Below are 12,869 nucleotides of genomic sequence, written 5' to 3' on the forward strand. Positions count from 1 at the left end.
AAATCCCTAACGGGAAGGTCAGTGACAGATTTGGGGGCAGGAGGGGGCAGGAGGGTGAGGGTAACACCCTGTCAACTAGGGATTTTCCATTCCTGCTGAGGTAGACCCCAGAGCTAAGTATGTTGTTTATTTTTCAAATTTTAATGGGTTTTCTTTTCTTATCTCATTTAAAGATCAGAGCCCAGTTATTGGTCAAAGCAGAACTTGGGCTGTCTGGACAAAGCTGCCAGTCAAACCTGCTACCGACTTGTTCAGCCAGGGCCACAGAGTGCAGCTGGCAGGACCCTGCCTCCCAATGCCCGTGGCCCCAGTGCCCAGCACGGGCTTGAGGCTCAGGACAAGGTGTGGGATTGAGGCAGGAGATAGATGGGCCCCAGGCTGAGCTCCAAAATGGCAGGAGTGAGAGAGGAGCTGAGCCCCGCCCAGATAAGAGACAGAGACCACATATTCCTTGTTCTTGAGGTCAAGGAGACCTTCCCAACGATACGTGCTCAGGAGGTCCCAAAGGGAGTGATGTCAAGCTAGCTATACTCCTCTTTGCTAGAATCCATCTTGGCTAAGAGATGCATGCGCACGCATGGGAGGACCCTGAGATAAACCAAATATGGACACAGAACCAGGCAAAGCAAGATAATTGGCCAAAGGAAACCTGGAACAAATGCCCCATGTAAGTGATTCAAACTACCCTGAGGGCGCAACTCTCTCTGTCTGAGTCCACCCCTGTGTCTATCCACACGTACTCTTTTTCTTCCTAATAAACACTTTACTTGTTTTGCTACTTTCTCTCTTTGTGGGAATTCATTTCTGCAAAGCCAAAGGGCCAGGGGCCTTGTCACTGGCCATCGTGGCCTCGAGGCTAGGATTCAGCGTTCTCGCCGCCTCGGCCTGACTTCAAGCTCTGGCTGGGGAACCGAAACCCTGCTTTAAGCCGCTGCAGGCTGAGGCCACCTGAGATCAGGGTGTCTTACTCTGAGCTCCCCTGAAGCCCACCCTGAGGCAAGGATGTCGGTGCAGGATCCAGGGAGCCCCATGGGAAAGCAGGGGCTCCCTGGGTCCTGCTGGGTGAGGGCCACCCAGCAAAGCCCAGCCTGGCTAGGCCCAGGGGGTGCGTCCCTCTGCTGGGGGCTCTGAGGAGTCTGGTAGGCTGCCTCGGGTCTTCCCCACAGAAGATGAGAGCTGGGGAGAGTCCTAGAGAGAGAGGACAGCCGTCCTGAAGGAAGGAAGGTGGCCGGGAGCTGCAGCAGCTGCAGGTGAACTAGGGGGTGCCGGGGCTCAGGGCTGGGTCCACAGTGTGTGCCCAGTGGGTGGGGGGCCTTGCAATGTGATGGGAGGACAGGACAGCACCCCATGAAGGAGAGCAGGGACATGAGGGAGAGGGCTCGGTAAGGGGTCTTCTCCTGCCCCCCAGGCCTCTGCACCCCACAGCCCTGGCCAGGGCATCCCTGACTTTGCTTAAGCTGCATGAGTTTGGTTTCTGGAACTTGCACCCAAACTATTCTTACTGAGGTGGAAATGACACTACAAACCAGAGCCCTGGAGACAGTCTCAGTGTCCCTGTGTAGCTGCCCTAGAAGCAGGGCCGGGTGGGCTGGGCCGGAAAACCCTCCATGGGGCGCTTTCTGTGTAATTGCTGTTGGGACCTGTCACATGGTGGCCCGTTCCAGTGCGGACACCACGAAACCGACCAACTCCAGGCTTTTGACTGTACAAATGACTTCTACTTGGATGTGGTTACTCAGTAAATACTTAACAATGACCATCTCAGATAGCCACCAGGCAAGAACGTGAGAGATGAACGGTGGCTTTTCAAGCTATGGGGGCGATTAGGAAGTGAGCAGGGAATGAAGCCAGAGTTTTCTCTCCGGTGACTTCCCCTCCTGCCTCCCCCTCCCCTTCAGGAGCAGAAAAGAGTCAATACAAAACTGTAAGCCCTAGAATAGGCTAAGACAAGTCCCTTCCACATAATAATTTATTTCATTTCAAAATGGCATCGGGTCCACGCAGTTAAGGGGCTGAGCCCTGACTCAACGTTAGAGATTGAGGCCAAGCAGCTGGAACCCCAGCACAGGGACAGAAACGCCAGATGGCACGCCTACTTTTGAAAAACATTTACTTGGGAATCCAGCACCTCGATTGTACACTTCTCTGTGCCTTTTCTTTGAGAATGGCCCCGAAGTGCAAATGCATTTGCATGTCCTGGCCCCTGGGAGCCCTTCACTGCAGGAGGCTGGCTGGGTGGTTCCAGGCCCCTCCCAGCTGGACCACTCAGGGATGCATGGGAAACAGTAGGAACCCTGGGATGGGTCCTTTCCGGCCTCATCGGTGTCCCACGTGTGACAGGAGCCCAGAGGAGAATCCTGGCATGTAACGTCCTGCCGGCTTCCTTGATGGTCTTTTCTGAGGGACAGGGTGACTCCCAGTCCTTAGGGGGTGGGGTCCGGAGGCCTGACCCAGGCGTCCTGCAGCCCTGCAGTTCTCTGAGCAGAGCGGCCTGACTTACAGTTACAGAGAAGCGGGTTACACCCTTCCCTCCCTGACCGCTCCTCCCCTCCCCCAGGTCTTGCTGTGTAAAAATTTTCTAGAACCAATCGCTTATTTCCCCCACAAATCTACCCTCAAAGCTGATTTTACACAGATTTCCCTTGGCTCCCAAAGCTGGGGAGGAAAGGGGAGGGCATGTGAATGGGGGTCGGGCAGCGTGGGAGGGGGCAGTGGGTTTGGACCACTGCTGAGAAGCAGAGACAGGACCACGGGACAGGAACAAGGTCTATGGGTCTTCAGATCTGAAAGCGTTGACAGCACCATTTCGATTTTAAGAAAATTATGAAGGTTCCCATAGACCTGCTGTGGGGAATCTCGTTGCTGAGGCCCAAACAGGCCTGATGATGGTAGACCTGGAATTTTCAGTAGTGAGGGCTTACAGATGTTAGTTTTCTAGAAGAGCGAGGTTCATTGTCAGATAATTCCAAGAGACAGTTACTTTCCCAGGCAAAACAAAACAAAACAAAACAAAACAACAAAGCCCTCCTCCCAGCTTTTTCATATTCATTACAATGAATTAAAATGTCCGAACAGATCTGCCCAGCATGCGATTTCATCACTCGTTCTGAAAAGATGGTCTGTTGATCCAGTGATGTCATCGTTGAGCTTCTGTTTATCACGCAGATGGCACATGTTGAAAACCTCTTTGGGGAGCTGATACTCCAGGCTTTAGAAGAGCATTTCCCATGCCGGCCCAGCTCCCTGCTTCTTCAGTGGTAATAGATGCTGAAGGCGTGGAGGATGTAGAGCAGGGAGGTGATGAAGGCAAATAACTGGAAGAGTCCGGGAGTTACTTCCTTAGGGATGCCCGCTCCCAGCCCACAGAGGCCCTTAGCTGCTGGGAGGCCCTTGTTCTGACCCTGCTTCATCCCCTCCCTGCCCCAGCCCTGCCTGGCTTAAGGGCGGCAACCACTGGCCAGCCTCTCCATCCTCCTTGAAACGCTCCATCCCCATGTTCCACTGTGACTGTGCAGCGTCCCTCTCATCTGCAGACGTGTGCTCCTCTACCTGGCCGTAAAGTGGGTCCATCTCCATCCCTGCCCTGGACACTCTCCCCCTCTTCTCTCTCTCTGTGTCTCTCTCTCTTGCTGTCTGGTTCTGGGCACTCTCCCCTCACCCACCTTCAGCCACTGTCTGTGCTCTGATGACAAGTTTCACTCACTGGTCCAGAAATCATATCTGCGCACCCGCCTCTCAGCCCCTCAGAGCCTCAGAGGCCCCACGACCTCTCTGTGGTCCACACTGAACTCCTGGGATTTCCTCACAAGCTCAGTGGGCCCCAGGACCCTCATCTCATCCAGCTACCCAAGCCACAAACCTGTGATCCCTCCCACCCCTCCCTCCCCAGGGGTCCCTCCCCAACCCGCCACGTCCAAAGCCATCCCCAGAGTCGCCCAACTGCACTGCCTGAAGATGTCCTGGCCCAGCAGACGACTCCAGCCTCACTTCAACCCCCGTCCAATCACACTCTGTTCCATTCATTCATTCATCCAACAAATATCTTGCAAGCACCTGTTGTGCTTCAAGAGCAACTGTGGCAATAATGCTGAACAAAATTCAGAAATTCCTGTCCTCCTAGAGCTTACATTTTAGTGGCAGAAGCGGAAAATCAGCAAGATAAACCAGTAGAGTGGTATGGAAGGTGGGGCTAAGCGCGCAGGAGAAAACAAAGCAGGAAGGGGACAGGGAGGGGAACGGCCTCACCCAGAAGGAGGCCAAGGCGAGAGCGGGTCCATGGGCAGCAAGGAGACTGATGTGGCTGGAACAGCAGAGCAAGGGCGAGCAGCCGGGCTGCGGGGTGCGGTGGTGCCGGGCCAGGAACGGGAGGAAGCAGACAGGCCGGAAAGGCAGCCGAAGTCCCCTGGGGCCTCCCTCGTGGGTCACCTCGTGGGTCACCTCATCCTTCTTACAGTGGGGTCAGCACCCTGCGCCACACCCCTTCCTCCTGCTGCCTGATCCCTGTGGGAGTCCCCGACTGACACAGGACCTTTCCGGTCACAGCGACAGGTGGGGGTGGACTGGGACCCAGCCTGGGTATTAGACCTTCCTGGGAAGGTGTAAGGAAGGTTAGGCGGCTCCAGAGGTGAAATTCCCCAGCTGTGAGCCAGCTGCCACGTGAGGGCGCCATCCCACCAAGAGAGGAAGGAGGCTGCCTCGCGGGGACTGGAAAGGCCGGGCCCTGCTGGCCTAGAGTCTCCGGTCCCAGTGGACCTAAAGTCCAGGGGTCCTGCTCGTCCCATGACTCGCCTGGACCACCTTGCCTCGGATTCCATCAGCCAATATGTTACCCTGTGCACGTCTGTCATTGAAATAAAAGGACACGGGAACTTGAGCCATGCTGAGGAATGCCGGCTCCGTTCCAGGAGCCATGGGAGTCACTGAGGAATTTTCAATAAGAGATGTGTATTTTGGAAAATTTACGTTTTGGAAAAGCATATTCTGAGGGTAGCGTAGTGGGTGTAAGGGGGCAAGAAAACCAAAGACGAGAGATGACACCTGAACTTGGGCTTGGTACCCTGCGAGCTTGGGCACACCTGATTGCGTGCGCATGTGTGTGCGTGCACACACAGACACAGACACACACACACACACACCCCTCCTCCTATCCTGCAAGGCTCCTTCTGCCTGAGGGCTCAGGAACATCTGTTCTGCGGGAGACAGAATTAAGCCTCATGCATTTCCCTCCATGGTGGCAGCTGTCATGTTCTTGTCCAGCACTCACCGAGGCTGCAGTGTTTATGTAGTAGTTTTTCAGGTCCTGGGTCTCAGACACGATCGTGGCATGTACTTGTAAGACGGCGGCACTCATGTACAGGATGCCAGTGGTCCCGTGGTACAGGCTGTCCTGGAAAGATGGAGCAGAGGCCGTGGCCACAGTCACGCGGACACGCGAGCAGGTAACTCTTTCCTCTTTGACTACGTAGCTGGGAAGAGGGGGCAAAAGAGACTAGCTTGCTCCCGAAACTCCTGCTTTTTTCTTTTGCAGTGTTTCTAATGAAATTTCTATGTGGTGAACAATAGTGGATTAATATACTGCAATAATAATACCAGTATGGACATCCATTTATTGAGTGCTTCTTCCCAGCCAAGATCTAGGCTAAGCCTTTTCCCCATTTATCTCATTTAACCTTGTCAACTATGAGGTCGGTACCATTTATCGTTCGTGCCATTCTGAGGAAAGAGAAGTTCAAGGTTAAAGTCAGTGAATAAAAGCTGAGCCAGGATTTGAGCCCAGGCCACGTTAACACCAAGCCTGTGCTCCTAACCATTAGTGTTATGAAGACCTGCTGTGTGCTGTCCTAACAATATACACATGTGTCATTTCATCTTCACAGCTAATTTCATAAGGCTGCTACTATTAACATCTCCACTTTACAGATGAGAAAACTGAGGCTTAGCTGACACATGGCAGAGTCAGGCTAATCTGACTCTAGATTTCAATTTTTGAACCTCTATGCTAAACTCTCAGCAGAGTTTTCAATACCACTAGGATGTCATAGTTATCAATTCTGGGAGAAATGTCATAATAGGTAAATCGGCATTTTGCAGCCCCTAAAGAATATTCATCAGTAGATGAAAGAAAGCATTAAGAAAAAGTTGATGGGGTATGGTTGTCACAGAGGGACCACCAGTCACTGTGTGTGGTGTGACTTGAAGCCACTTATGAAGCGTTCTTGCCAGAAAGGTTTAACCCATCTTCGGTTTAGCCTTTAGATGCTAACTTCCAGCTTACAGAAAATTCAGGGACTAGACGAGCAAATCAAATCACACCAGGAAGAAGCAAACAAACCCAAAATGTGGGACCTTCTACAGGACACCTGACCACCCAGTTTCTTCAGCAAGTCCCCGTCAGGGAGAATCATTCTAGATTAAAGGTACCCAAGAACCATCACTACCAAGTGCGAGTGGGCGTGGTGAGGACCCCGATTCAAACAGGCTAACTGCAAAAAGATGTTTCAGTTACAATGGGGGAAACCTGAATGTGATCTGCGTCTTTGATGATACCGAGGAATTATTGTTAACTTTATGTAAGTGTGATAATATAAGAAAATTTGTGTATTTTTTGGAGGTATACTGACGTGTCTGGAATGGAATGACATGATGTTTGGTGTTTGCTTTAAAATTCTTCAGGGGGAAAAAATAAAGGCTAGGTGAAGCGAGTGTGATAAAATCTTGAAAGTTCTGGAATCTGGGTTATGGTTACATGAGGTCCATAAAATAACCCTCCCTACTTTTTGTATATGTTTTGACTTGTTCGATATAGAAAAAATTTCAGTGGTTATCGAGATGATGGGATGAAAAAAATTTAACAACATAATATTAAACGAAAGACTCTACATCCAAGATTATTGGTTCAGTGCAATTTATACATTTTGCATAAAATTTGTCGGGAATATGGAAGAATGAATTGTGATAGGTGATTGTGGTAGGGTCTTGAGATTGGGGTGAGTCTTTTTCTATAGCCTTTCCTTCAATGCTGCTCCAATGATTTGACCATAAATTAAATCTAGAGGGAAAACGCTTCCAGATGCACCTGCTGCAGGAGCAGACAGGCCATGGATATTCCCTAATGAGGGAGGCAATGGGGGGAATACAGTGAAGGATGGACTCTGGCAGAGGGAAGCTTTCATTCCGACCTAATAGTAAACACATTCAAACAAAAAGTCGGGGTTCCCTAGGGCAGGGGTCCCCAGCCCCTGTTAGGAACCGGGCCTCACAGCAGGAGGTGAGGGGCGGGGGGGAGTGAGCAAAAATTCATCTGCCGCTCCCGATTGCTCGCCGCCGCTCCCCATTGCTCCCCACCGCTCCCCATCTCTCCCATTACCGCCTGAACCATTGCTCGTATCACCGCCTGAAGCACCCGCCCATTCCCACCCCGGTCCGTGGAAAAATTGACTTCCATAAAACCGGTCCCTGGTGCCAAAAAGGTTGGGGACCGCTGCCCTAGGGGCCCAGGCCAGGAAAGGTCTCTGGTTCTCCTTCCCGCCCAGAAGGCCTGTCGTCCTCACCACACCTAGGACGTTGGCCTGGGAGGAGCCTGAGGGCCTGGGTCGCTCTCACTTGTTCTTACCAGGATTTTCCAGGACTCGAATCTTTTGTAAAATCCGAACACATAAGACAAGAGGAACATCAGGGAGATGAGGAATGAGGTGAGTGAGACGTACATCACCCATCCTTGTAGCAGTGGGTTTGCTACCTGGGTGGCGGCCACCAGGATCCAGACCCAGCACCCAAATATCTGTAAGAGAAAACCACAGAAGAAGGGGCTTTATTGGCTGGTGTGGGGCACGTTTCCCTTTGCAGGTCACCTCTCTCCTCCTCTGGCTCTGGTTAAACGCTCTTCAGGTGGAGTTAGGTGGGATTCAAGAGGGAAATGGGGATGGAAGGCTGGCCCCTGAGTCAGAGTAAATTTTGTTAGGAAAAACACCTGGTTAACACAGAAGTTTCCAGTGGAAGGACTTGGCTGAAGTTGGGCTGTGGATGTGTCTTCTTGGCCCAAACAGTGTTGGCATATAGAGTTTTTGAAACATTTCTTCATAAGTTGCCAACATTTAAAACGGGATATTTCACACGAAAAATTCAGATTTCAGACATTTTCTTGAGAAATCCATAGTTCTGGCCACAGTGAACCCATTTCCCAGGCCAGAGTAGCCTGAAACCAGTTGGGACTGGCTCTTTAAAAAGGACCTGGAGTTCTCAGTGGATCACATCCCCAACCTTCCCAATCCCTATGCCATTGTGTGGCACATTCCCGGTTGCTCACTTGCACTGTGGAATACTATTCTCCTTCTGGCTCCCTTCATCCACCGACAGTCCCTGCCTGGCCCTGTGGACGTTTGGTTTGGAGCCTCCTGGGTATAGTATCTGACGCCCTGGAGTCAGTTACCAGTTGGGCAATACAGTTCCATTTAAATCACCTCTCAACTCTGTCTAGCCACTTATTATCCCTTTGGCGGAAAAGCCAAAATTTTTGCTGTTGCCTTGGGCTCTGCATTTGTTTGCTTTGGGGCTGGGCTTGCAGCCATGTCGGTGAGCCCAGGGAGGAACTAAATGTCCACCAGACAGCACATTCAGTTAGAGGCCTGGAGGACAAGGGTTTACAGGCACATGAACACCAAGGAATTTTGTTCTTGGTTTGTCTCCTCTCCTTCCTGACCCTCCTTAGAATGTCCTGGCGAGTCTCCTGGGTTCCCCCTTGTTACATTTGTGCTTTTAAGCACCACACGGGCTGGCGATCCCAGGAACCGAGTGCAGGGCATTTGTCTCTCTCTGCAGCCTTCAGCCCTGCATGCCCGCTTGGTGTCTCTACTTGGACATCTCTCTGCACTTGTATGACCCCTGAGAGCAAGTGCCTTATTACAATTTGCACCCTAGGCACCCCACTTGCCTCACCCCACTCCTGGTCCTCCCCCTCAAGCTTTTCAAGTCTAACAGGTACAAAATCTGAACTCATTGCCATTCCCCAATTCCTTCAAAACCCTCATCAGCACCTCCTGAGAATGATCCTTCTGAGGAAGAGAGTTATGGGATTGGGAACGAGTGTACAGTGGCCTCCAAAGATAATGATAATGTTCTATTTCTTTCACTTCATAGAAGGTACATAGGAGTATATCTTTTATTAAGTAATACAGTAATTCTGAAAAAGAAGAATTCGTTGGACTATGAGACCACTGGAGATTCGGAGTGATGGGAAACAGGGAGCCAAGGATGTCTCTTGGGTTTGTGGTTTGGAGGATTCACACTACTAGATTTAAAAAAATTTTTCTCTAAAGTTACAGCAGTCAAAATAGTTGTCAGTGCAGGTGACTCACATTTCTGTCCATCTCAGGAGAAAGCTCATCCCCTTCCCTAGTTCTATTGCCTTTCCACACAAATTTTATTTAAAATTTTTTTTACTTAAAACAATTTTTTTATTTTACTTTTTGGCTGTGTTGGGTCTTCTTTGCTGCTCACGGGCTTTCTCTAGTTGTGGCGAGTGGGGGCTACTCTTCGTTGCGGTGCGTGGGCTTCTCTTTGCCGTGGCTTCTCTTGTTGCGGAACATGAGCTCTAGGTATGCGGGCTTCATTAGTTGTGGCATGCGGGCTCAGTGGTTGTGGCTTGCGGGCTTAGTTGCTCCACGGCAAGTGGGATCTTCCTGGACCAGGGTTAGAAGCTGTGTCCCCTGCATTGGCAGGTGGATTCTTAACCACTGCACCACCAGGGAAGTCACTCACATAAATTTTAGAATCAGGTTGTCAATATCTACAATATGTATCTGATGGGATTTCGATTGTGTTAAATCTATAGATCAATTTGGAGAGACTTGAAATCTTTACTATGATGAGTCTTCCAGTCCATGAACATGGTATGCCTCTCCAATGATTGAGATGTTCTTTGACTTCTTTTATCAACGTTTTGTAGTTTTTAGCATACAGATACTGTACACATTTTCTTATAGTTACACGTAAGTATTTTATTTTGGGGGAGCTATTGTAAATAGTGTTGTTTTTTAAAATTTCCATTTCCCAGTTTTTCCTTGCTAGCAGATAGAAATATGATTGACTTTTTATTTGTCAATATTGTATCCTGCAACTTGCTAAACTCACGTATTACTTTAAGGAGGGTTTTGGTTTTTGAGGGGGAGGATGTTATTTGGTAGGTTCCTTGGGATTTTCTATGTGTCTCATTAGATTTTAATCTTTATGATTACTAATAATATTGATTCTATTTTCATATGTTTCATGTATTTCTTCTTCTGTGAAATTTTTTATTGTTGTTTTTTAATTGGTTACATATTTCTTACAGGTGTGTCTTTTTTTAATTGATTCATAGGAATTCTTCCTAATAGTGTGGATCTCATTAACTATTATAAATATGGCAGATATATTCTGCCAGCATATGTCTCTCACATTTTTTTCTGTTTTGTTATACTTGTCCATTTGTTTTATTTTTTAGATTCCACATATAAATGAAATCATACAGTATTTGTCTTTCTCTGCCTTATTTCACTAAGAATAATACCCTCCAGGTCCACCCATGTTGTCACAGATGACAATATTTTATTCCTTTTTATGGCTGAGTAATATTCCATTGTGTGTATATACCACATCTTCTTTATCCATTCATCTGTTGATGGACATTCAGGTTGCTTCCATATCTTGGCTGCTATAAATAGCACTGCTATGAACACTGAGGTGCATATATCTTCTTGATTAGTGTTTTTGCTTTCTTTGGATAAACACCCAGGAGTGGAATTGCTGGATCATATAGTAGTTCTATTTTTAATTATTTGAAGAACCTCCATATTGTTTTCCATAGTGGCTGCACCAATTTATGTCTCACATTTTATGATGTCTTTTGGTGAACTGAGTTCTTGATTTTAAAGTAATTGAATATGTTAATCTTTTCTTTTATAGACTGTGCTTTTTCAGTCAAGTTTAAGATCACCTTAAGAAATGAAGATATTCTTGCGTCTCAGATATTCTTCTGGGATCACTTTCTTTCTTCCTGCAATACAACTGTTAGTAGTTTCTTTAGGAAAGGTCAGATGGCAGCAGTCAGTTTGTCAGAAAACTGTCCTTATTTCCCCCCTGACAATTATTTCCTTAGAAGGTATTTTCCCACGGTGTTCTACATCTTTCCATAGTATTCCATTTTGCTCCAGCTTCATTGCTGCTGTGGAATCTGTCTTAGGTATATGGATGCTTTTAGAGTCTTCTTGCTGTCTCTGGTGTTCTGCAGTTTGTGCAATAATGGTACAGGGCGTTGAGGTGTTGCGTATCTTTTCATTAATATTGCTTGGTATTTATTTTATATTCAATATCTGATGATTCCATTGTCTTTGTCTTGGTAGCCTGATTCTCTAGTTTGTGGCTTCTGTTAACTTTCATTCCTGTTCACTTTTTCCCTCCCATGTTTATTGAAGTTTGATTGTGATCACAACTGTGGGTGTAGCTCAGTTCTGAATGATGCTCTTGGAGACTTTCTGGATAAACAACTCCACTTACTTTTGTCCAGCTCGGCTGAAAGATATGCAGCTTTCAGGTCCTGCTTTTCTGGGACTAGAGTTCTCATCTTACAAATAAACAGTAAGGTTCCCACTGCCATTGTCCTGGAGAGGAAAAGTACGTTTGAATTTATGGAGAATTCTCAGGTTCTTCTGAAGAGAAAGGCACCAGGAGGAGAAGCCAGAATAGACCAGAGAGTTGACTACAAGTCACAGCTTCCTAGGCTCTTGTAGGGCTGGGCAACACCCCCGGAAGCCTGGCCCCCTCTGAAAGCACCAGCTCTGGGAGCACATCTCCCCAGACCTCAACAAACAATCTCCAAGTGAATTTTGAAAGTCCTAGGCTGGGCCTGGGACTGCCAGTGAGTGAGCCAGGGCTGCCCTGTCCTGAGGAGGGAGCGATGCAGGATGAGAGCCGCTGTCCCCAGGCTCTTGCCTGTTGATCCCAGTGACGGGGGCGCTGATGCTTCAGGGAGGTGCCAGGGCTTGGCTGGTGGGTACCTGCCAAGCACCTTCCCCACCAAGCCATGGGAAGTGCATAAAGATGCTGGCCCACCGCCGGTACCCGAACAATGCTGGTTATTAGTGGGAATAGCATTCGGGAGTTAGTGACTGCACCAGAACCTGTAAAATTTTAGTCTCACTTGAGACCTCCGAGGACAGAGAACGGTCTGTGCCATTCACCGCTGTATTCCTAGTTCCCAGCACAGGGCCTGGAACAAAGTAGGTGGGAAGGGTATCAAAGAGCATTCTTTCAACTGACTCAGTGATAAGCCCACCACTGCCTCACATTCACTAGGGGCTTTACAGTTTATAAAATGCACTCGCTCAGACGGCCTCATTTCTGTACAGCAATTCTCACTCCCTTGGGCTTTTCTAAGACCAGACAGCTGCCACTTGACACCTGCCGCCACTTACTGGCAGCTCACCTGTGCCAGGCCCGGGGGAGCGGGCGAGTGTGCCTCAGCCCCAGCCGGCCTGTCAGTGCTGGCAAAGGGGTCCCCGCCCAGCTCCTGCCAGACTCCTGTAGACTGCTGCATGCACGCAGTCTACATGTCCCCACTTCATTCTCACCACGGTCTGTGAGGTGCTGCTGCCCTGCAGGGGACTGAGGTCTGAGGCCACGCAGGGCACAGGGTAGGGCGCCTGTGCTGTCTTGCCTCACAACCAGATTTCACACCCTAAAGGCAGGGCCTCTGAGCATTTGGGGATCTACTCAAATTGCACGGGAATCTTCTTGGCGTAAAGGTTGCATAATCCATAATCAACGTTACAAAGAGGAATGTGATTTACTTTTTATTTCCACACCCTCTACCTTCTGAACAGTTGAAGGGACCAGGG

At 49.0% G+C, this 12,869-nt stretch overlaps 1 protein-coding gene across 12 annotated transcripts in view; it reads right to left on the reverse strand.

The window, feature by feature from the left end:
- Window positions 1–1,990: 1,990 nt before the first annotated feature.
- The window catches only part of LOC115843179 (nephrocystin-1), a 105,608-nt gene continuing 94,729 nt past the window's right edge, over window positions 1,991–12,869 (reverse strand). For all 12 annotated transcript variants that reach the window (XM_060309878.2, XM_060309883.2, XM_060309880.2 and 9 more), the window contains 3 exons: window positions 7,613–7,780; window positions 5,264–5,386; window positions 1,991–3,314 (listed from right to left, as the gene is read on the reverse strand). In XM_060309878.2, coding sequence (XP_060165861.1) covers window positions 3,252–3,314; window positions 5,264–5,386; window positions 7,613–7,780 — 354 coding nt within the window. In that variant the 3' untranslated portion in view covers window positions 1,991–3,251. The remainder of the gene's footprint in view (window positions 3,315–5,263; window positions 5,387–7,612; window positions 7,781–12,869) is intronic.

Source organism: Globicephala melas, chromosome 12 (genome assembly GCF_963455315.2).
Source record: "Globicephala melas chromosome 12, mGloMel1.2, whole genome shotgun sequence".
In the NCBI taxonomy this organism is placed as follows: domain Eukaryota; kingdom Metazoa; phylum Chordata; class Mammalia; order Artiodactyla; family Delphinidae; genus Globicephala; species Globicephala melas.